Source organism: Stenella coeruleoalba, assembly GCF_951394435.1.
Source record: "Stenella coeruleoalba genome assembly, chromosome: 5".
Lineage (NCBI taxonomy): Eukaryota > Metazoa > Chordata > Mammalia > Artiodactyla > Delphinidae > Stenella > Stenella coeruleoalba.
In genome coordinates, this window is record NC_137150.1 from 137,632,043 (window position 1) to 137,657,148 (window position 25,106).

At 44.3% G+C, this 25,106-nt stretch overlaps 1 protein-coding gene across 11 annotated transcripts in view; it reads right to left on the minus strand.

The window, feature by feature from the left end:
- Positions 1 to 226: 226 nt before the first annotated feature.
- Positions 227 to 25,106, minus strand: part of ERG (ETS transcription factor ERG) — a 278,833-nt gene continuing 253,953 nt past the window's right edge. For 7 of the 11 annotated variants that reach the window (XM_079921907.1, XM_079921913.1, XM_079921912.1 and 4 more), the window contains 7 exons: positions 22,213 to 22,416; positions 21,306 to 21,386; positions 19,275 to 19,346; positions 11,210 to 11,278; positions 10,439 to 10,495; positions 9,708 to 9,755; positions 227 to 2,385 (listed from right to left, as the gene is read on the minus strand). In XM_079921907.1, the coding sequence (XP_079778033.1) occupies positions 1,865 to 2,385; positions 9,708 to 9,755; positions 10,439 to 10,495; positions 11,210 to 11,278; positions 19,275 to 19,346; positions 21,306 to 21,386; positions 22,213 to 22,416 (1,052 nt within the window). In that variant the 3' untranslated portion in view covers positions 227 to 1,864. The remainder of the gene's footprint in view (positions 2,386 to 9,707; positions 9,756 to 10,438; positions 10,496 to 11,209; positions 11,279 to 19,274; positions 19,347 to 21,305; positions 21,387 to 22,212; positions 22,417 to 25,106) is intronic. The other 4 variants (XM_079921916.1, XM_079921917.1, XM_079921908.1 and 1 more) reach the window with 3 other exon arrangements.

Genomic DNA, 25,106 nt, shown 5'->3' on the forward strand with positions numbered 1-25,106 from the left:
CCAAATGGCAAATTTTGAAGCTGTCCCTTGTCTCGTTAAAGTGAGACATTGCTGCGATCTCTGATGCTTTATTTACCAACAATAATACAGTTTACATTGAGAGCAATAGCTTGTTTGCCATCCAATGAATGCTTTATAGCAGGAATTAAGGGTGATTCGTGACTAGGTGCGGATCTGGAATTTCTCAATTACAACCCCAGCTTAGAGGCCTCTCTCCACTCTGGGTCTAAATCTGGAGGCTCCCAGGTGAAAACCTTCAGTCCTTCTGCTCCGGACGGCTCCAGCTGGCAACAAGGCCCCGGAGAGGTCATCACTGTTTGCGTGCCAAGCGTGGCATTTGCTTGGCTCTCCCTTGCACGAGTTCCTGGACAAAGGAGAATTCTAACACAAAACCCACCCCTTGCAGCACAAGTTTCTAAAAGGCAACTTTAGTCACTAAAAAAGTGCAATTGCAGACTCCTGTGTAAATCTGATTTGCCATGCTAGGCCAAGCTTATTTTATTACATACATTCTGCATTCTAAGAACTAATAACTTCATATTGTAAACATTAAGCATACAGAGTTAAAGTTCAAGGCCACATTAGATCATTGATTGTCCCTTTTGTCATGTATCTTTGGCTGGCCGAGATCAACTCGTAGTGTATAAATGCATAAGTTATATAATTATTATATAAAAAGGAAAAAAAAAAAAAACCATTGACTTGTATACTTCATTCTGACAAACGCACAGCGTTCGCGACTCAAAAGGAAACCTGGAGCCCGCCTCGCCCCGATGCCTAGGTGATTTCGGATCGCAGTAGCCCAGAAGGCTAGCTCTTACCTGACCCTGTGGAGAGCAGGGCCCTCACCTAAGGATGAGGTCCTGAATGTTTCTTTTAAATATCAGACAATTCCAGTTACAATTTTTCTTTTGATAAACAAACAAAAAGAGAGATGCACGACTTTGTTTCTGAATTCTACTACTTGCCCTGCCTCCGTGACGCTGTGTCCTTCCTCATAACACTGGATTTGGTACAACACTGACCGTATGGAACCGCAAGTCTCCATGACTCAATTCTCTGCAGGACCGACACCGTCCTAAGTCCAGTCTTTACTGCTCGAGAAGTTTCTTTCCCAGTCCTTGCCTCCTCTTCTGCTTCTTCCTCTCCCGCCTCATCTGTCTACACCCACACGCTTACCCTCCAGACACATTCTCAGTCCCTCCCTTCGGCTCAGAGCTCCTGTCCTATCATAAAGGAGTTGGAAGCTTTGGGTTGTCTTCACAGTTGGAGAGAGCTGACCGCTCTCCATCAAATGGAATGAATCTGATTTCGCCCAAAACTGCAAGTGCTGATGAGTTCCCTATCAATGTCTATCGATGGGCCACAGTCTCTTTTCTTTTTTTTCTGTGTTGATATGTTTCTCTTTTTAAATACAGGTAGTTTTTTTTTTTCCTTCAAATGACATTAGAAATGGCATGTTAGGTCCAGACTGTGTTATCTCTATTGCTTGAGTTTAATCCCAGTTTAATGCATGAACAGGATCCCAAAGGCTCCTCTAAGGTTTACACACTTCTTCAGAACATTTTCTTTGGCACTTTGTCCTCATGACTTCATGCTTCTACTTACAATGCCTTTCACAAGGTTGGTCCACAGATGATCTGTCCACGTACATTACACTTGTAGCATCCTCTTTATCTCTGTAGTAATATTTTAGTAATTCCCTCCCACTGAGAGTCTCTGGATCTCTTCCCCGGCTTCCTCCCCCTCAGCCCCAGTCAAGCTTTTTCATTCCTCTTGAGGCACTTCTGATCATGGTCTCCGATAGAGCTTGTGGCAATTGGTTGGCGGTTGCATGTTGCTGGGAAAGGCCTCTCTCGGGTCTTTAGTAGTAAGTGCCCAGATGCGAAGGCATATGGCTGGCTGGGAGCCTAGTGTTAGGGTAGATCCCTCCTGTTGGTGAATTCCAGTATGGGTTTGGGGCAGCAAAAAAACTGGACGATGTCACGGGGAGGGCTGGAGGGTGGGGGGCCACAAAGTTCATCTTCTGTGGGTGGGTGTGATAGGAGCCCATGTAAGGGAGGTCCGAGGGGTACTTGTACAGGGAGGACTCTGGAGGGTGGGGCTGCAGGGCCTGGGCGATCCCGTGGAAGTCAAACTTGTAGGCATAGCGCTTCCCGTGGACTTTGGTCATGATGTTTTTATCATAGTAGTAACGGAGGGCCCGGCTGAGTTTATCATAGTTCATGTTGGGTTTGCTTTTCCGTTCTCCCCAGCGCCGGGCCACCTCATCTGGATCTGTCATCTTGAACTCCCCGTTGGTGCCTTCCCAGGTGATGCAGTTGGAGTTCGAGCTGTCTGACAGGAGCTCCAGGAGAAACTGCCACAGCTGGATCTGCCCGCTCCCTGATGAGGTGGGAAAAGACAAGAAAACCCCAGTGAGAACAGGATCTGAGCTAAAGGGGTCCTTTCTTCAACGACAGAAGAGGGGGCTGTGGTGTCCCACCCAGACTTCCTTTACCAGGCTGTGCGCCCATCCGTCAGCGGCTGGGGTATTGGCTGCTCTTGTCCCCCAGATCCCCCTGCTTGTCTCCAGAGAACTGCCCTTGGCTGAAGAGGCGCTATTTCATCCACCCCCAGGTAGCCCACAGCCTGATGGACTGACACAGGGTACCAGAGGCCGGCCCCCTTGCCTCGAAGAGGGACCAATTCTGTGATGCTGGCCATGCCCCGGGCTCCGCATGGGATCAGACAAAAGCAGGGCTCCAGCGAAGTCCACAAGCTTCCTTCACTTTCCCCGGTCCAATCCTGCGTCCTCACTCCCTCTCTCCTGAGAAATACCCTTAATTAATCACTTGCACAAGTATCCTTAGCCCAAGCTCTGTGTCTAAGGAAGCTGACCTAAGATGATGATCCTTGGTGACTACCAGGCTGATCTAAAGATCCAGGTCCTTCCTGGAAATGCAAAGAGTTCCTAGAGGTCAGAGTTCAGGTTTGTTCCATCCATTTCTGACTTCCTTAGAAGAATAGCCAAGTCAACGTTGTGTTTTGGGGGTGGAAGGGCTTACTTTTCCTCTTTTGCGAGGCAGAAAGTGCTGTTATGTGGCTGGCAATAATGACTTAATACCATTTATATTGGCTAGGTCAAGTAAAATAATAAAAGTCAGATTTAGGAAATGAACTTCAAAAAGTTTATGGAAAAAAATCGAGAATGGAAGTAAACACCGTTATTTCTAACATAACATTTGGCTGGCATGCAGAAAGCCATTCTGTCAAAACTTTTCCTAGAACAGAATTAACCCACTCAAAATGAGGAAGTTTAGAAAAAAGCTGGCTCTGTTTCAAACCAGATCACCCATTTCCAGTATTTAGGCAAATGCATCTTAACGGAAATCCATGTGTTGTCCCTGCGTTGCAATGCCAATTGTGTTAAGCAGAGTTTCCAAAAGAAAAAACTGTAACAATGAGTGATTGCAAGCCCTCTTGGGGCTTCCAACAGAGTCAATGAGACCTCATTTGACTGGGTGGACACAGAACTCTCTTGATCCCATTGGAGACCTATAGATGTGGCTTTTTGGTTTTATTAAATTCAGAGAAAAATCCAGGCACACCATTCTAGACTCTATGCTACAATACTTTAAGATGATTGATGGCTCCCTAAAAGAGAGAAACATGCAAATATCAACAGTCATACCAGGAGTACCAGGAGAGGCGAAGTACCGGGAATATCTGATCCTGAGTACCAGGAGAAGCTAAGATGCTTTAAGCAGATTTTAGAAGCTTTGAAAATGGACACATGAGGCAGGTCTTTCCTCCCAAACTCCCAAGCACTGCCTTGGGCTTATTACCAAAAAGATTATCTTGTATTATACTATCAATAAATATCAGTAGATAATGATAAAATCATTAAAGGAACTGTTGACTATTCAGGGAATTGATGAAATGTAAAACTCAATTATAGACGTGTTTTCTCTAAATCCTCCCCACTAGCTCACTAGATAAATTGTCCAACTCATAAATCTTTGTTTCCATGTTGGCTACATGGAAATGGATATGTTTGTGAATTTATCCGTACAACAGCATCATGAGAAAGGTCAGCCTTTTCTGAATTTGTTCTGGAAAATTAGCATTTTCAGTCTAGCAACACATTTGAAGTGTATTAACAGCTTGTAGTTCATCGCAATGGAAGCCTTTGCTTTTTCGGGACCACATATTCAAACTGTTCTCAATCAAGTTTTCTTGCCCCCAACATTTCATTAATATGCATTTAAAAAACACAAAGAATAGTTTGAGAAAACCATATGGTTTTAGTATATATATTGTAACCAAAGGATTACTACTTGAAAAAAAATTCCATATATGACCTGGGAATAGGGAAAAACATAGATTTTTGATTTAACAGTGTAACATATGTTTCAATATAAACACATAGAGTTGTTTGAAAATAAATATTCACTGTCAACCTCCTCCCATACAGAGAACAATCCCACAGATTTTGTATAAATACACAGATCTTCCTAAACAGTCAAACTTACACTTGGTATCTATTCAAACCTTGGTATTGCCTCTTGGGAGTTTGTCCCTCACCCACTTCCTTTATAAACATGTATAGGAGAGAACCAGTGTACAAAAGTGTTTTCCCATGTCTCCTGTTTCTGAAGAACTAGTAAGTCAGGGAACTAAATTCATGGCTAGAAACTCAAAGTTCAAAGGATGGATGAGGAATTTCTCCCTAGACGATTTTACCCATCAGTCCTTGTACACAGTGCTCGGGCCTCTGAGCATTTCAAGAGTCTATGGGAATAAGACACCTGTAAACAAAACTCATCAGCTTCCGAACCTGAGAACAAAACCATAAATGCAAATCAATTAATGTTTAAGTAGATGTTATAAAATGTAACATTATGTCAAGCTCATTACTTGTTAAATTTAATATAACAAAATCCACTGCGTTCACAGTCCACAGCAGATTTTCTCGCTGTTCGAGAATCCTCAAGGGGGCACAATGTTTGCTGAGAAGTTATAGTCAGTGGTAAATTAAACGAGTTACTTGTGGCCACGAATTTCAAAAGCAATTTATTAAATTCTTCGTTTACTGTCGAAACAATAACACTTACTGTGCACTGAAGGTGCATTTTAGAATATAGAATAGGGATTCCAGAACATGAATTCCTAAGATTTGGAAGCCTAAGAGTGGCTTGGGTATTCCACTGGCCAAACCAACAAGTAAAGGGAGATGCTCTTATAAGACAGGACCTCGCACCCAAACAGCCTCACCACCTGCACCTCAAAAATAACCTTCTTCCGAAAAACTCTTCGTATCTATTTTCTCTCTCTATCCTGATAACCACCTTTGGAACATCAGTAAGGAGTAGCTACTTTTGCCCTAGTTTTGTCCAAGGTAATTAACTAAAAAGGCAGGACCGGGAGGTGGGGGGGACCCAAAGATGTCGGCTGCCCACCTACAGGAGAGTCCAGTGGGGTGAAGGGGCATGGAGTGTGGCTTCAAAGAAGACAGAAGGCAATCCTTTAATTCTGGGGAAGAAAGTGTTCTCCAAATGCAATTAAAAGAAAAGAAGAGAAACATACTAGTGAAGAGGTACAGCCTGAGCAAAAAAGGGCAAAACATCTAAACGGTTTATAAACCACAGAGAAAAGCACAGCTGGGGGTGAGTCAGCAGCTGTGGGTCAAGTAGGAGGGGTGTCCCCAAGCAGGGCGCTCAGCAGCCAGCTGATGGAGGAACAGAGCCATAAATAAAGCAGAGAGGGTCTTTAAAGCAGCAAGCACCACAGTGGCGATCACTTGGGCTACTTTCTACAGTAGCTGGAGGTGCTGCAGAAAATCCCACGTGCACAGCCTGGACCCCCCAGCGCATCGGGATTCAGGCGGCAGGCATTTGTCTCAGACAGAAGGCTTTGTCTGTGGCTCAGACAGGGCTTGTTGCGGGGGTGGGAGGGGCAGGACAGTATGGTGGCCGGAAGCACCCCTTTGGAGTTGGCACTGTCGCAGCTGAATCCTGGCTCTGCTCACCTGGCTCTCTGTGCCTCAATGTCCTTGTCTGCAAAATGTAGGTGATGGTAATACCCTCAAGATGGTAGTACCATCTTGCAGGATCACTATGAGGGTGAATTCGGTACATAAGTGCTCTTATCATGATTTGTTTGAGCTGGAAACCAGGGCTTAAAGAAAGGTACATCCTGGGCTTCCCTGGTGGCGCAGTGGTTGAGAGTCCGCCTGCTGATGCAGGGGACATGGGTTTGTGCCCCGGTCCAGGAAGATCCCACATGCCGCGGAGCGGCTGGGCCCGTGAGCCATGGCCGCTGAGCCTGCGCGTCCGGAGCCTGTGCTCCGCAATGGGAGAGGCCACACAGTGAGACGCCCGCCCGCGTACCGCCAAAAAAAAAAAAAAAAAAAAAGAAAGGTACATCCCTTGCCTAGAGCCAGAAGATGCCAAAGGAAAACAACCACCTTCCCCCCAAAAACCCCATGCTGGCCAGGCAAAAGCTGGGAATGGTGGTATTCTCAGGGCTGGCCAGCATCACTGAATGCTGACTGGTACCAGGCATCATTCTGAACATTTTCCACGTGTTTATTTTAATCCCCCTCCCCCCAGAATCATGTGATAGCCCATTGTAGGGGTGAGGAATTAGAGCCCAAAGAGGTAGAGTGACTTATCTTGCCCAAGGTCAGCAAGGGTTGGAACCCAGATTCGCCTAGAATCTGGGGCTGAATCACTGCACAACAACACTGCTCTTGCGCCTGGTTTCTGCACACACCTCTGCAGTCTCCTCCAGTCCTTCCCTGGGCCTGGAGCTTGGTGGGTTCCCAGTAGAAGACTGGACACTCCCACCTCCTAACCAATGGAAAAACATCCCTAAAACTGGTCTCTGGTTCCGCATGAAGCAGGTTACACTTTCATGCCCACCATTAGCGACTATCCAGGGAGCACCGAGGGAGCTACTGAACTCCTCCCAGGAAAGCTCTTCCATGGAAAGGAAATTTCTGTTCATCACAGAAGCCACATTAAATGGTCAGCCATTCTGACGGGACATAAAGGCGCTACGTCGCTAATATCTGATCCAGGACATAATAATGCAGGGACACACTCTTCTCAGCAGAAGAAATACGGTCCAAAGTGCACCCCAAATGCATATTTTGGATAGAGATGTTGCGACGCTGTTATCATCTCGTGCATTCATACTATATGATGTCATCTTTCCATTTAAAATGGTTTAAAAAACGTTTGCATTGTGAAAAGAGGAGAGGCAGCAGTTTAAGTGGTGAAGGATTTATTTATCAGAGATGGGAAACTAGAATCAAACAGGAAGAAGCATTCTCATTAATAGAATGATAAGACATTCTGGTTTTAGGGGGAAAGGCCACATGAAAGTAACTGACACACAGCCTAAGGAGAGATGGAGAGAAGGCCTAATTCATTATAAACGAAGTAAAAGAAATCTTTGAGTCAAAAGTTGGATGTTGCCACTTTCCCCAGGCCCAATGGGCACAGTCTTTGCTTACGATGCCAGTGTCACGGACCTCTTAGGTACCAAGACATTTTCCCAGGCCAGTGATGGGTCTGCAGTCTCCTCCTTGCTCAGTCCCAGGTCCCTCTACCCTCCGTAGGCAACCCCAGGCTGCTGGGAACAGCGTGAATAGACACTAAGCCCTCTGCTTAGGGGCCGGCAACTCTCTTTGGCCCCAAGGCACCAACCAAGCCACACCTTTGAACTGCAACAACATGGGCACAGACTTATATTTCACTTCACCAATCTGTGTGGGTGAAAGGGTCGGTTTGGTTTTGTTTGGTGCAGTTTGACATGTTCCTCCTCTTCATCCCTGACCTCAGCCTCATCCCAAGCATTGAAACAGTTGTGAAACTGAAAGGAAATCCTTTCTTTCTATTCTCTTGGTCCTCATTCTCCAAGACCTCCCTCTTCCAGGCTCACTCAGTGGCAGTGGAGAGCCAGAAAAGATCAGTAAAAGCAGATTTTGGAGACAGAGAGTCACGGTTCAAACCTGGCCTCCCTTCTTATGGGCTGTGTGACCCAGGAGAAGTTACCTAATTTGTCTGGACCTCTGATTCCTTTTCCGTAGGACGAAGATAATGACCTCCCAGGGCTGTTCTGAGACAGGCATTTGCCCAGGCATGATATGGGGGAGGGGTGGGGGGGAAAGCTATTGAATTGTTATTTCACATTATTGTATTAACTTTCCCAGCGTGTTCCAGCTTCCGTCCTGTTCCCCTTTCTAATCTATCCTGAACATTGCTGCCAGATCAGTCTTCCTGAAGCCTGACTAATAATAATCATCTCAAAACATAGTAATCGTTTTTATGTGAATGGTTATAAAGGCAGTTGCAAATAGAAAGCTGAGCATAGGCAGGAGGACGGACCAAGACCCTGGAGACGTGGCCACCAGGTGGATGCTGGGGTGAACCTGTGTCCATTTCTCCACAGGAATGGAAGCTCCTTGAGGGTCCAGGATGGTATCTTGTTACTCCTTGCATTCATTTGTTCAACCAATAATTATTTAGCACCCGGTCTAGGCCCAAGGGGTAGAGCAATAAACAAAACAGACCCTTCTCACTTCTAAGCTGCTTAAAAAATATTTGCTGAATTAGTTAACATTAATCAAAATTTAATGTCAAAGATGTGGATGCCAAATAATGATGATATTTTATGTTTTCAAACGTATAGATTCCCTGTGGGGATGTACACTGATTGAACCTAAATTTTCCCATTTCTAACCCCACTTTGGCCTCAATGTATAGGAAATATACATTCCAGCTTGTATTTGCAATACTCCTATGACATCTTGGCATCTGAATTTGCTGTTGAGAATATGCAGCATATGCTGTGAATTTCTGAAGTGGATGCCAGCACAGCTGGTTCTGATCTGAATACAAACACATCAAACAATTTGGTTGGCACTGAAGCGTGATGACAGGTGACAATCCTTGGCCAGGGACAGGTTACAAATGGGCCAATTAAGAATCTGTACTTTCTCCTGGCACCTGAGTTCAGAAATAGACCATTCATTGAAGATGATCCTAGATTTGAAGTCTTGTGGTTGTCATTATGGTTCTTTTTTTTTTAAGATATTATTTTATCTGCTAGTGTGATGGGTTGAATTGTGGCCCTCCCCCCAAATTCATATGTTGGACTTGCCCAGTACCTCAGCATGTGACGCTATTTGGAAATAGGGTCTTCAGAGAAGTAATCAAGTTAAAGTAATATCATTTGAGGGGGCTCTAATCCAATATGACTGGTGTCCTTAGAAAAAGGGAAATCTGGACACAGACACATATAGAGGTAAAGAGATACAGGCAGAAGACGGCAGCTATAAGCCAAGGAGAGAGGTCTGGAATAGATCCTTCTTTCATGGTCCACAGAGGGAAATAACCCTGACCACTTGATTTTGGACTTCTGTCCTCTAGAACTAGGAGACAATAAATGTCGATGTCTAAACCCCCAGTCTGTGGTACCTTGTTAGAGCAGTCCTAGGAAACAGACACAGTTTGGATTAGGTAATGATGCTCTTTGCGGAAGCTACATCTTAATGTATAACCCGACCCAGTTTTTTCCACTTAGGCAAATAGTCCAGCGAGACCTACAACTTCAGCTTGCTCAGTGGAAGGGATTTCTTGTCTATACAAGTGCGGTTTCAAAATAGCTACTGCCTAAAAGATAACTTTATAAGAGCAAAATCGTCAGCAGTATCTCACCTGGATTTGCAAGGCGGCTACTCGTGGGTCCAAGAATCTGATAAGGATCTACAGCAAAAAGAAAAGAAGTCAGATCCCAAAGACATAGTTGTGAGCAGGTAGGATGCAGCTCCAGGAATAATGCTGACCCACTGGTGTTTCCAGATCTCAGAGCTGAAAATGTCCCCCACGCCAAAGTCCCCCAGCACCACTTCCTGTATTAGAAAAGATGTCACATGGGTCTGAGTGATGCTTCTCAGTAAAGGTCTCCTAGCTGGTGGCCAAGCTCAGATTTGGCCCAGGGTTCCCAACACCTAGCCCAGCGCCCTCTCCATCCCAGGATTTAAACAGGGCAGATGTATTCTGCCAGGGCTGTGTGGGCCGTGACGCTCAGCACACGGGCGGCAGCATCCTGCCACTGTGTTTCCGCACTGGACTTGGCACACACGCTGATGTTGCTGTATGTGACCTGGAAGGTGAAAATCAAAGAACTGCTAGGCCGCAAAGAAGCTGCCTGTGGGCACGCAGCATGTTTTTTCCATATTTATTGCACGGGTTTTGGAAATGTTTTAGCAAAATCTCAAGTCATTCCCAGTTGAGTAGACTGATAATTTAGTCCCTGGTTTACATACGGAGCAGTCCTAAAGAAGACGAAGGAACATCAGTTTAACTTAGAAAGTGACACATTTTAGAAAGATGCTGCTAAACCTGTTTCTTCTTTTATGGCCACCAAGATGCTCTGTGAAACATACCTAGCTGAGGACGCTGGTCTTCAGTTTTGGGCACTGTGGAAGGAGATGGCTGAGCAGCTGAAAATCCAAAAAACAAAGAGACAATTAGTTATAACTTGTATTTGCTACCAGACTTTGATGCTGTTGTATCATCATTCCATCATTTACCTTAGTTATTAACATAATAGCCTTACTCTTATAATAAGAAACATGGTAAGAAAAAAATTTCCTTTCTAACGAAACCAAATGTAAATGTGGTAGCAAAACGAGGGCACTTTTTAAAAATTTATTATTATTTTTAAAATACTTATTTTTAAATAAGTATTTATTTTTAAATATACTTATTTTAAAAATTTATTTTTACCCCACTTTTTGCAAAACTAAAAAAAATTTGAGATGGTTTACAAAACAGATTAAAATGAATCAACTCTAAAATAAAAAGATAAAGGGAAACCACCAGGAAAATATAAAGTAAGGAATACTATAAACATGGCCAAGATTAGGAAATCACCCAGTATTTAATCTGTACTCAAGCATCCTATGAGACATGCATTTGTCCAGAAATGCATTACATCATTCATTACATCATTCACTTCTTCTTGTTATAGAAATAGGTATAATGCCAATAGAGAAAGAATCACTGCATTTAAAGATCAGTTGCGCTTTGTTGCCAAAGGGACAAATGTATGTTGAAAAGCATAGTTTGGCTACAGAAATTATCATTTACTGCATCAAGAGTTACCCACTGCCTTGTGATGTGAGGATTCAAGGCAGTGGGAACCAACACTGTACCTTTCGACTGGGGGGTGGGGTGGCCGTGACTGGTCCAGGCTGATCTCCTGGGTGGTTCGTAAGGTAAATCTGTAAAGATAAATAAACTGACTAAAAGATCAATGATGTAACTTGATAACAGCTATTTTGTGTGCTTTTTTTTGTTTTGTGTTTATTAGAATCAATATTGTGCAAGAAAACCCAGTTATCCAAAGTAATATTCAACCTGGATTCCACGAGATTTGGGTTTTATTTACAAATGATAACTTTGTATCTTTTATTGATCTAACAGTTGCACCCATTAATCTGAAAACTCCCATGGATGGATTCTCTAGGAGCTGGCTGACTCTTCTAAGGTAATTTCCTGCAATCCTAGGTCAAGACCATATCAAAAGTTTCTTACAATCTAATTTTTCCTGCTTCCCGCTGGAATTGACATAAGTCCATCACCCCTTTATTATCTTCATGACCTGTCTGAGACACAGCCTACAACGTGGATGAATCAACCGATTTCCTATGTGAAGTCTCACACTAGATCCACCAAATGACGTTCACGTTCCTCCCTTTTCTTCTTCCTTGGAAACGAGCACTGCCTTCTCTTACTTGCCAGATGCCTCTCTCAGCCACCCCTCATCCACTTATATTAAATCAGTCTTAAGGGTCTAGTTATTTTTCTTTTTTTATTAAAATTAATTTTTATTGGAGTATGGTTGCGTTACAATGTTGTGTTAGCCTCCACTGCACAACAGATTGAACCATCCATACGCATACAGATAGCCCCTCCCTTTTGGACTTCCCTCCCATTTAGGTGGGTCTAGTTATTTTCCTACGCAAATGTCTACTCTTTCTCCTTCACTAAATGAATTTAGAATTTCTCTAAAATGAACTGTAAGACTGAAATAGTACTGCCCCCGTGAAACACTGGCAATGCCGTAGAGCTGAAGTATATGCCAATGATTTTTTTTTGTATTTATAATGTATTGCTATTTGTCCCATAAAACTTCATCACACTTTGCATACGCAAATTTAATAATTATACTTCTGCATCCTCAGTGCAAGTTCTATTAATGATTATGACTCTTTATCATTTCAAGTTTCCTTTAAAAATATATTCCAGAAACGTTATTATGCATGCTCTTACTAACTGTGCCTACATAAAGCTGGGGAGTGGGGTGGCCAACTACACGCAATTTTATTACAGAACCATTTCAAAACTACAACTTGGACTGACGGGTCTCGGTCCAATGCCACGTGTCATTCTGGGCCAGCTGAAAGCCATAGCCAGGTACTTCAGCAGGTGTTCTGCTGCCAGTCACCTGGAGATGACTATAAAATCTCACTTGGAGAGATTTTAAACTTTGTTTAAAATTGGCAGTTTGGTGGGTCAATCTTGAAAAAGCTTATTGACTGTGTTGCAGAAGACATGTCTCTTCCTAGTTTCATATCCCAGAGAGAATAGCAATGAAATGCAACGTGAAATCCAACGCAGAATTGCCTTAATTTATTTGGTCTGTTTGGCTACAAGCATCTCGACTAGTGTGGTCCGTGAAATCCTACCCTCCAGAGCTTTGGTTGAATTCGATAATTTTTCTTTTGAAACTCTCCTATTGCTCACCACTCCCTCTCCACTGGCATTTCTGTATTTTTGGACTGTAAGCGTTTCCCACCCAGTTCCTCAGATTCTCACTTTTCTGGTGTTGAGGTTACACGTGGGAATTAAATCTGCAGTCGCTATCAATTTACAACTAAATTTCAACTTAAGTCGCTGGGAGCATTTGCACACAGATTCTCATCTAGTTGCATTTTCTCTAGAAAATGGTTAGGCAGAGTTTCAATTTGAGAATTGTCTCAGAAAGAAAAATCTACTAGCAGGGCAACTGTAACAGCATCTCCCCTACTTTAGGAGCAGACAGCCATATCAACATGGGACTTCTGTCTACCAAATGAAAAAGCAAGAGAATCCAGAAATATGTTCTGGGTCCTTGTTTCTCCGCAGACTAGCTGTATCGGCAATGTCTGGAAGCTCGTTAGAAATGCAGAACCTCACTCTAGATCTATTGAATCAGAATCTGCATTTTACCAGATTCGGGTAAAAAATAAAATAAAATAGAACTACCATATGATCCTGCAATCACACTCCTGGGCATATATCTGAAGAAAACCATAATTAGAAAAGATACAGGCACCCCACTGTTCATCGCAGCACTGTTTACAATAGCCAAGACATGGAAGCAACTTAAATGTCCATCAACAGAGGAATGGATAAAGAAGATGTGGTACATATACACAATGGAATATTACTCAAGACATAAAAAAGAATGAAATAATGCCATTTGCAGCAACATGGATGGACCTGGAGATTATCATACGAAGTGAAGTAAGGCAGACAGAGAAAGCCAAATATCATATGATATCACTTATATGTGGGATCTAAAAAAAACCGATACAAATGAGCTTATATACAAAACAGAAAACAAAAAAATGATACAAATGAGCTTATATATAAAACAGACACAGAAAACAAACTTATGGTTACTAAAGGGGGGGAGGGATAAATTAGGAGTTTGGGATTAACATATGCTCACTACTATAAATAAAATAGATAACCAACAAGGACCTACTGTATAGCACGGGGAACTATACTCAATATTTTGTAATAACCTGTAAGAGTAAAGAATCTGAAAAAGAAAAAATATATATATACATATATATATATATACACAGTTTTATATGTATATATAAAACGGAATCATTTTGCTGTACATCTGAAACTAACATGATATTGTAAAACAACTATACTTCAATTAAAAAAAAGAATCTGTATTTTAACATGGTCCCATTTAACTTGGGTGTACACTGAAGTTTGAGAAAGCCTGTTCTAGACAATTTCCACTATTCTTTTCTAAAAAGCTGTGTTCCTACAGATAAGGATTTCAGAAATGCTATCTGAGTGTGTTAACACAAATAAATGTGTGGAAAGAGTTCTAGATTGAATGCTTTCACCTGAAACATTAGAAATGGAATTAATAGCAAGTGTCAGTAGTTAGTCTGCTACTACTTTTTGCCCATGAAATCTGACTGGAAGAAATTAAACACCAAACTACTAATACGAAAATATTCTGAAACTCTTAATTCATAAAGTCCTTCTTAGAGTGTGTAACCGTGTCTCATCCTCCCTTGAAAATCAGTCAGGCCCTAAACAACTCCAAGTCTGATTTTTTGCCAAGAACTGGAGATGTTTATATGAACAATGATTAATGTGTTCATGAACATATTGCCATGGAAGATAAGTGGGCTTTTGTTTTTGTTCATGAAATTCTGCTCCAGTGTTCTCTTATCAGCTACAGATCACAGGCCATGGGCACCAAGCCCCCCTCCTGTGGGATGTGACATTGGGGGGTGTTGAACTAAGGCTTGCTGAGATGGGAGACAATCATCTCTGTGACCTTGTCAGCAGCTACAACACCTCAAAGCAGAGCCAGTTTTGAGCAGTTCTGCTTTTTGGCTCCTTGAAAAATTATTACTCTGTGTACATTTGCTATTTGCCTCTTACGGAGAGTAGATCATAAGACTTCTAGGAAGAACACAGTATACACTGCATTTTTGGTGGTCATTTCAATCCACTCTCCATTTCTCTTCAACTTTAATCTTCAAGGTCATTAACTCTTAGACTTGGCAGAAGGTCCTGTGTCAGGGACAGCTGCTTTCTGGCATGGGTTCTGCTATTTTTTTTCTGTAACAGACAGTGTTTTAAAACAACTTTATAAAAGCCATTTCACAGGCAGCTGAGGGTTACCAAAGAAGTATGCTATATGCCATGATCTAGACCAAACACCATGAAAACTACAAATAGGGAGTTTGACTGGTGTTGGCCCCCTCCACCCCAGCACCTTTGTTTATTTCCGGGGAGTCAAGATCAGTTCCTGATTCTGAATGAGACTCCTTCCCCCAACCACTCCCTTCCCTAGACATCAATGATGTAAGCAAGCATCCCTGCTGCCCTTCGTGCAGGATTAAGTTCACCAAGTTTTATACTCTCCTTTCATCAAGATTACTGAAGAACAGCCCACTAGCCCTCTTGACATCTACCCACCACTTTATTTTTTTAAAGGACCAGAACTTGGATCATGGGAGAGCTTATCCTCATGCTGGGGATCCATGCCACATGTACAAAGTAACTCCGGAGGTCCCCGGTTGCACTGGATGTGAAAGGTTGAATTTTGCCACTCTCAATGAACTTAGATGCTAATGGCAAAGACAAAGACCGAGAGCTATTGGCCTAAACCAATCTATAAACCCCTATTTAATGCAAGGAATTTTCAGGGTCAAAGCCGACTGACATGATTAAATCACTCTCTCGTGTCTTCCTCTAGCTCTCCCTAGGGTCTTCTAAACTCCTCTGTCAAAGACAGGGAGATCTGGGGGCATTGCGCCTTCCCTTTTCAACTAGGCATACAGATGTACAGATCTGTGGTTAGAGTATAGTTAGGGCAAAGCCAAGAATGCATTTTCAGCCATTTGCTGTGATACAGGCTTTACTTAGCTGAGGACACAGTGCACTGGCTGCGTCATCTTGCTATGACTGGAGATGCTGAATGGCACTGAGCTGCAAACTCCAAAGGAGGAATCATTGCAGATTCCGAGAACCCCTTGAGGAGAGCCAGCTGAAAAGGGAAAGTCAAGGCTGCACTTGCTGACCCGAGTCTCTAGTCTCCTTCGATAAAATCCTAGATGGGTATCATGGTGCCTGGATTACCATGGTGACGGAGGAGGGGAGGATGGGGTTACAGATCGTCCTGGGCACACACCAGAGCTTTCACATACACTGCTCCTAGGACGCCAGGCAGGGTTCACATCATGAGGTCAAAAACCAGCTTGCAAGTTTCTCTGAGTCAGACCTGTCTCTGTTTATGCCACTTGAGGCCTCAAGGGGCCATGGCCCCAAAGAAAGCATGTGTTCAGCAAAGAAGGAGGGAGTTTACAGGGGAGATGGGGAAAGGGCTTTTGGTCATAATAACTGACTACCCAAGAAACACATGCGACACCATGAAATTCGATCATAAAAAAAGAACGTAAATGGATCTGCCTATGTGCTAGCACTTTCTAAGAGGAGAGGAGAGACTCATCTAAATGCTAATTCAACAAAGGGATCGTGAAAGAGGGTGCATTTTGAATCAGGAAAATCTGGATAAAATTAATAGGAACAAGCACAGGCAGAGAGGGGATTGAGGCATGAACAAAAGAGTATATTGTCCATCATGTGTTATCCTGTAAGGTCACTGAACAGTCCCGGACAATTGTGGGGGGGGAACTGAAACGACCCAGTAATTGGACAGGGCAGGCAGTAAGGGGACTCTGGAATAAATGATCTTTTTGCGAAGCTGGGCCGTGACAAGAAGAAAAGGCAGACGGGGGTGGTTACTTGAGGAGGAAGGAAAGGAAGGAAGTGGGGAGGGGACACTGGGAAGTTGGACTCAGCAGGATGACACAGGTGGGAGGAAGGAGTCCTCTGTCTCCGTGGATGTGGGATTAGAGAAATGGATGGACACAGCAAACCAAGAGTGCAGGGGAACGGGAACTCGGGTCTCTGTCCCCAAGGACCTCTCCCAAGGAAAGTCAGCAACCAGCTCTTTCGAAAGCAGTCAGATACCCACCAACCAAAGGGATACCGTCAGATTCCCAGTGACCCCTCCCCCAATGATGTACAACACCCATCCCCCCTGAGCCGTCACAAACTTCTCCAACTGCACCGTTATAAGCTTTCACACTCACAAGACCGTTCCTGCAAGGTTGATCACTGGTCCACCCAAGGTATACACACAAGTCTGTTCTCCAAGTTTGAATCCCTCAGTCTGGCTGACAGCAAACCGTTCTCTGGCTCATTCACTCTGATTTTCAGTTCTTTGTAGCTCAGACACTAATATTTGTATCTCCTTTCAGAATCACAGCAGCAATCACCAAAACACGTATTTTGGTACAAATCAAGTTTCTTCCAAGTCACACTCGAACGACAGACCCAAGAAAAGAGCATCATCAGGGCTTTGCTAGGTGAATTAGTGTTTGCCACCCTTGTCTCCCCCTGGGCTGAAGCACAGAGGGGTGTCCCAGCCAGAGTCCTCCCGGCCACTCTCCTCTCTGACACCTGGACGCGCCATATCTTCCAAATCCACCATATCCTCAAATAGGGAGCCAAGGAGCTCCAGGACCCACTGTTCCGTCTAGGAAGCAACAGGCAGCCGACTGGCTGCTCCGACCATCGTGTTGAACGAACTCATGCGGCCACACAGCCCTGACACCAGCTCACAATCCCTGGCTTTTGCAACTCAGAGGCATCCATGAAATTGCTTCAAATAAACAAACAAATACGCAACCCATGGCCAAATGTTTCACAGATAGCTTTGACTTTTGTGAGTACGTATGGAAACTTCTTTCAAACACTCACAAAATCATGGTGATTTTCCTACACTTCCCATGTCCTCCCAAGGGACCATTTACTGGCAGTAAACTCAGGAATGCCTAGAGCTAGCGTGACACATGTACTTTCATTGTCCTTTCTCAGTACACACGGCGGGTTTCTTTAGGGTCAATCTAGTTCACTCCAGACCCTGGGTCTTGTCCACGATCAAATGGCCTGTGTCAGAGGTAACTAAGCACTATCGCCAAGCCTTTCCACTATGCTTCCCAGGAGGAACTTCATGAGGTTAGGGGACAGAAAATCGCCAGCCTGAAGTCACAGTACCAGGGCTGTGTCGGGGCGAGAAAAACTCCCAGGAGCATCTTCACCCAGGTTATTCAGCTCACTGCCCCCCCCCCCACCCCCCGTCTTTTTCACTGGGAAGAAACAGCAGCGCCAAGCTTAGTGCCTGGGACCAGTTCAAACTAGGACTTGGGCAGCCTGGACACGTGACAGACACCCAAGAGCAGCAGCTTGGGTCTAAGAAGACGTGACTTCTAGATCCACGAGTGAATAGGGAAAAGCCATCCCACAGCTCTAATCACGATTCCTCAGCTGTGAGGCTGGCATGTGTCATCCAGCTCATGGGGTTGTACATCCCAGCGAGGGGACAGATGTTTGAGCCATGCTTGCCCAATGTCACCCTCTCCTTCTCCACCTGGCAACACCTAATCCTCCTCTGGCATATGGTCCTTCCTCTGCAACGCTTCCTTCCCCCGTTCGTGGAGGGATGAATTCCTTTCCCTTCCTGTTCCCACAGCCTCTGTCGTTAGAGGTGTTGCCTCTACTATACAATCAGCGCTTTAGGTTAAACATCCGTATCTGTCTCTCCGGCTCCAGGTACCTAGCCCGTAGGTTAAATGTACATGTGTGTGAGTCTGTTTCTGGCTCTAGGTGGCTTTACATCTAGAAACATCTAGAGCTTTAGGCTGTGTGCCTGTGGGCTTGTTCTCTGCTGCACCCCCATGGCTGGCACTCAGGAGGCTCCATGGACAACGGTGGAATGAACAGCTCAGCTTTCTGAAGACAGGAAGCTTTGTAAAGTCTGGTTCATCTTTAGATTCCCAGAATCTAACATCGTGCTTGGCACTAACAGACACTTGATAGACAGTGATTCTTTTCGTGAATGACGCGTAAATTAATAACCTAATTAAATCATCGGGAAAGACAGAAAGTAAGACTCAGGTGTACATATGATTGATTACATGCTTCTGCTCTGAAAGACTGGCTCTCGTGACAGCTGAGGACCAGCTGTTAGTGTTAGGGGAATGCCTCCTGCTCTGTGCTGTGCCTTGAGGACGGAGAGATTACACTTATGTCCTTCTGTAAACTCGAAACCGGATGGATTCCTTATCGCCAGGCATCCAGGATGCCTTCCTGGCCCATCTGTCTTCGAGAGCAGCTAGTGAAGGGGCTGACCTGCTCATAATCCCGCAGTTCGGGGACTGTTTGCGTGATCTCTGGATGGAACGGTCTGATTCTAGGCGCCAGATCCACAGAGGCAGAATAAGACCGTTTAGAGGGTCCGATCCAAGATCAGCTGTCTTTGTGTCTCGTGACGTAGGTCACGGACCTCACAGGACATCCTGGGATGTCTCTCAATAAAGAGATTACACAGGGGTGTTTTCGTACCTGGCCTAGTTGTAATTCTTTGCGTAGCTTCAGGATATACTGAAGTATTTGGGAAAATAAAAGCTGCACCCCCTGCAGACAAAAGGAAAGACAAAACATGTGAAGGTCTTTTGCTGTGGTTGTTGATCTGATCTCAGCAACAGCGCCTAATCTACTTTGCCCCATGACAACCAAGGAAGGTGGCCTCCTAGAACCTGCCACGCCAGACTTCGGGAGAAGGGACTAGCACACAGGTCAGAAACAGATGCTGAAGGTGGAAGAGATGTGACTCTCTCTGTGCCCCACTCGGCATAAGGCGTCTTGTGTTTTGATTTAACGGCTTCCTCCTGAAGCCCATCCGTGGGTCTGCCCATCCCCCTGCAAGCTCATTTTATTAAAACAATTCTATGGTGGGTGTTTTAATTTTCAAATCGTATAAAACCCATAAAACATTTTACAGAGCCCTTGGAAAGGAGCACCAAAGAATGATAAATATTTTGCCAAAGAATATATGGATCTTTTTAAAAATTAATCCGTGTCTCTGTTCAGATGCACATTTTCCCTTTCTCTCCCTCAATCAATTCTCAAATTGTTAGTGGAAGTAATCCTCTTTTCACAGGTCAGTCCGTTTGGAATCTGTTGTCCTGCTTTTCAATTGCTTCTATGTTTAGCAATAGCAAAAATAATGAAGTCAGAGCTTTCCTGACACTTTCATCCTCTGCTAAAAACTTTTTAAATGACTAAGAAGTTATCAGAAAGTGTGTGTACCTCCGAGGCGTTTCCTAAGGCAGGGGAATTACTTTGTCTAAGGTGCTTGCTATTTCTGGCCACAAGGTCATTAATGGGCTGACTGTGTAACCTATATTGAAAAAGTGTATTATTGACTCAAAGCCATTTTTTTAAAATTTCAGATTAAAAGCACAACATTCTGGCTACTGGAGATCAACTAGCAATCCCTTTATAATACTCAAGCCTGGACTCACTCACATCATACATTTAAAAATAACAGGGCAAGTCTTTGGAAAATGGCTGTATTCCTATGTGAGGGCTGCTCATGAACTGGCTGGCTTGCCTATGAGGGGTTACTTAAGTCTTTCCAACACTAGATGGTTTTCTCCCTAGCCTGGTGGTGGCAGAGGGTCCCTGCAGGCTGATAACAGTGGGGTGAGCAGCCTGCGGCCATGCTTCTGTAAGTGTCTCCATCACCAGGGAGGAAATGGGTGTGACCAGGGCCACATTCATCCACAGAAAGCCCAGCCTCTACTCTCAGCCTTTACTAGGAGGGGAGGGAGCAGGGTTAGCCAGGAAGAAGCATCACGTTAAAACTCTATCAGGCTCAGGCAAAAAAAAATAAAATAAAATAGATAATTAAATAAAAGGTAGCATCAATGGTTAGACACAGAATAGCAGGTATTTAGTTAGTCACTAATGTCAAATCTTCCCAAGTCATAACACAGTTTCCCTCACAACAAAAGCTCCCCCAAAGTAACCGGCATTCCCTCCTACGGGCCTTTTTGCAAATGTACGAAGACTGTGCAAGAAGATTCAAGTCAAGTTGAATGGCCTAAAACTTTACCAAAAAGGAAAAAGTAAAACCCCTGCTTGTCCTAGTAAACATTCCTTTAAGAATGAAAATTTTAAAAGGAAAAAAAAGAAAAAAGGAGCATGCTAAGGGCCCCTTCACATGGAACATGCTTTTAGTTTCTACAGTCAGCACAGGGCATACTTGAGGACTAACAACAGCAGACTGTGACCCAGCCAATGTGAGCTGAGGCTATGGCTGAAGGCTGATTCTGCACATCTCCTGGTGCAAAGAAATCCTCTGACTGGCAAGGGAAGCGGGGGAGTGTTCAGAGACCAAAGAGTGCCTCCTGCCTTGAGGCCGTGGTACCGCCAACACAGAGCCTCAACCTACCAGGGACCCCTCAACCATCCACCTCTGACTTCCGCCTTCCTGATGCACTGACTGTCCCACGTTCTACCTGTAAAGCATGCAACCTGTAAACAAAACCCTACACTTGTCCTGGGGGGAAGGGGCAGGGCCAGCATTACCTGTGTTTCTAGCATGCATTAACCGTGGAGAGTTTTGTAAGGCTTTATCAACATCATCTGAAGTCAAATGTGGAAGAGGTGCTACAAAACAAAACAAAAAGCAACATCCAAATGAAAAAAGAGAGAGAGAATTTCCTTCCTTGAAAAAAAAAGAAGAAAAAGAAGGAAAACATTCACCCCACTCCCCATCCTGTTATCATGGGCTGCTTGGGAATCTCTCCATGGCCCTGCTACTGGTTAGCATGTTAAAACCTAGATGGGGATCCATATGGAGTTCAGGGAAGAAGTGGTTGGGATGCCAAGCAAAGCATTTACACCAAAGAGTTCACACCACCCACTGTTGCACTATCTCTACTATCTCCTTCTGATCATGCTTGACATTTGAAATATTAAAGCATGCAGCAGACTCTGTGGATTCATGCCTCTCATTGCCAAGACGCCATTCCCATTGTGACAGGCTAAGCCACATCTCAAGATACCAAGTGAAAATGTTCCTCATTTTGTGTTTGAGTGGGATACGAAGGGGAGCTTGCTTTGGCTTTAGGGAAGATACACTCCACAATTCCCATCAAGTAGGAGCCTTTCCATAATGTTTATTTCTATTTGGGCATCATGGAGATGAAATAATGTGTGACCAGATAAAGCTCTGTTTCCCTTTGGCATGTGATCTTCCTGGTTGGGGGACCCTGAAGGAGGCAGCTGAATGCTAGTTGACTTTGCCGCTTTCGTAAAAGCGCTGACTACTTCTCACTACGCAATAAGTCATCACTTATAAGCATTCTCTCAGATACTAGTGGGAATCGGGTTAGGGCAGCAAGATGCTGCCGGCAACTGGGCTGAACCCTCGCATCTTACGTTAACAAGGACCTCTCGACAGTGCTCTCTGTGGGAGCGGGGACTGCCTTACTCTCTCTGAGGTAGTGGAGATGCGACAGAAGGATGTCAGCGTTGTAGCTCGGGGTGAGCCTCTGAAAGTCGTCTTTGGTCATCTTGCACAGCTCCTTCCCGTCAATATTCTGGAACAATAGGATGTCGACGTCCGGAAGGCCATATTCTTTCACTGCCCACTCCAGCCACTGCCGGACATGGTCCGTACTCCATAGCATAGGATCTGAAACGGGATGGAAGCATATTTGGTCAACTCCTGAAGACAAATTTCTGGGGTAGAGCCATATCCCAGGTGGGATCTCCCACCAGCCATAGCTTTCCAGAGCATCCCCTCCCTCTCTTGCAGAAGCACAGCCTCAAGCCAGGCTCAGGGACCAGTCCGAGGAGAATGTCTGAGGAAGACCAACTGACTCACAGTCAGAGACCACTGTCTTTAAAGTGAATTGTTCTGGAAGTTTAGGATTATTCACACCACCTGCCCTTCTGTTGCTCATATAATCTAAAGTTTCCTGTAGGGATGGGATTTTCTTTTTATTAGTTTCTTTTAATTTTTATTTATTCATATAAAAATATGTGTATGTGTGAATATATATATATATATATATGAATCACACTGCTGTATACCTGAAACTAACACAACATTGTAAATCAACTATACTTCAATTTAAAAAAGAATGGGAAAAAATGAATAAGAATAAATGAAAACTTTCTTTCCTCAGAAAACTACTGGTATCTTTATATGAAATAAGAGCAACACATATCAGGAAGATGTTAATTACAGATTACCAAAAAAAAAAAAAATCCCATACAGTATTTGTCTGAAATACTGAAAGATATTGACCACAGAATTGGAGATGATGTGTAGGTCAGCCAGAACCCTAGCACTTCCCAGGAGCTAGTGTTTCTAAGAGAGAGCCGTCAGTTACACGCTTTTCCTGCAGAGAACTTGGTTTTGCAACTAACTCACACCTGCAGGAGGCAAGCTGGCTGGGGGGCTTTCACATTCCGCAGCTGGGGCACAAACACCCCACAGGATGCAGGCAGTGTCATCACGCTGCTGCCACATATGGGAGGAGAACCCTGTATGACCAGGAGAGCAAGTCTCTGGGGAAAAGGAGCAGGTGATCCCCAACGGAAACACAAGTTGGGACCACCCCACACAAACAGCCTGGGTGGAGGGGTGCCCAGGGCGCCTCGCCAGCAGACGGGGCTCCTCCCTGGGGTCCCTGAGCACAGAAAGACACCTGGGCAAAGGAGTAGGAGCCCAGAGTCCTGATCCCAGGGTCTCTCAACGCTGCAGCCTCCAGAGGCTGCTTCTCCTTTCTGTGTCTGTTTCCAACGTGAAATGAAAGCCTTGGTCTGGGTCCTCTGGACAGGCTCGTAGAGGGCAGGTGTGCCACGATACTCAGATCATCGTGAGTGAAAATATCTGCTGGGGGAAATACATCACCCTTTTGAATTGCTTTCCAGCTAATAGTTTTAGAAGCTTGTTTGGTCTTACTAATGTTTCAGGCTGCTCAAGAATGGGCATTCGATGTGCTGTTGGGATACATTTTCGGTTTCCAGAGTCAGTGGCAGTAACAGTGAGAAACAGCCAGACAGTCACAGTCACCAGAATTCTCCTCCCTTTCTCCCTCCCTCCCATCCTTCCTTCTTTCCTTTCTTTTTCTTTCTTACTCTCTTTCTGCCTCCCCCTCCCTCCCTTATTTTGTCCATTCCCTACTTTTTCATATCTTTTTTAATAGAAAGAAATTCTTTCAACCCCAATAGAATCCATCCCTAACCCATTCCCCTCCTGGACACTCCAGGAGGAACCACTAACCTGAAATGATACATGCATCATCCCTATACATATCTGAATACATTTACCATATCCACTGTACATATATTGTTGTGTGCCTTTAAGCTAACATAAATGGTATCTGATTTGCTTTTGGCGTTCGGCACTGTATTTTCAAGATGTGTCCAAGTCAATCCATGGAGGTATATTTCATCATTTAATCTGCTCTCGGATATCCCCACCCCCACCCCCCACAAATATACCCCACTTACTTATCAATGAAGACCCCTGTGTCTCCCTCCCCACCCACATGTGAAGCAATCTGCATTGGTCCACAGCCTGGGTTCCAATAAAAAACTACTGATGCCTGGTCTCACCCACAAAGATTCTGAGTTAATTCTGCTGGAGGGCAGCCTGGGCATCAGGGTTGTTAAAAGCTGTCCAGGTAATTCTAAAGTGGTTCAGACCATCTACCCTGGGGCTTCACTACTCAGACTGTGGTCGTGGGATCTAGCAGCCTTGGCCTCCCCTGGGACCTAATTAGAAATGCAGAATCCCAGGGGCTGCCACATGCCTGCCGAATCAGAGTCTATATTTTCATAGGATTCTCAGCTGATCTGTGTGCCCATTAAGCTTGAGAAAGTGCTGGCCTAGGTGAGGACCTAGATGTAGAATTGCCGGCCATAGGGCCCATGTGTAGAAGCTATAAACTAAGAACTCTGGTTCTGCTACGAAGCACAGAACATCTACAAAAGCTCAAATGGCAGTGTTGACAGAAAGCTGTGCATATTCCTTTGTAATCCAAACACATGGAAACATTTTGTTAGCCTGTGAAAACCGAATGTGTATTGGGAATGTTAACTCTGTCCAAGTCACTGAAGTTCAGATGGCTCTTTGCCATTGGGTCAGCATTCTGCTTTCAGGGATAAAATGTTCTGAACTCCAGAATGTTTCCATAGAAAGTCCTTCTTTTCCTTTTTCTCATGGTATGTCATGACTCCTCATTATTCAGGAACAGATCATATATTGGTATTAGGATGCCCTGAATTCAAGTCCTCTTTCCTTGGTTCTGTGCAGAGGACAGTTAAACGGCCCTCTCAGAGAGAAGACCCTCCCTTCCACAGGGGTCCCCA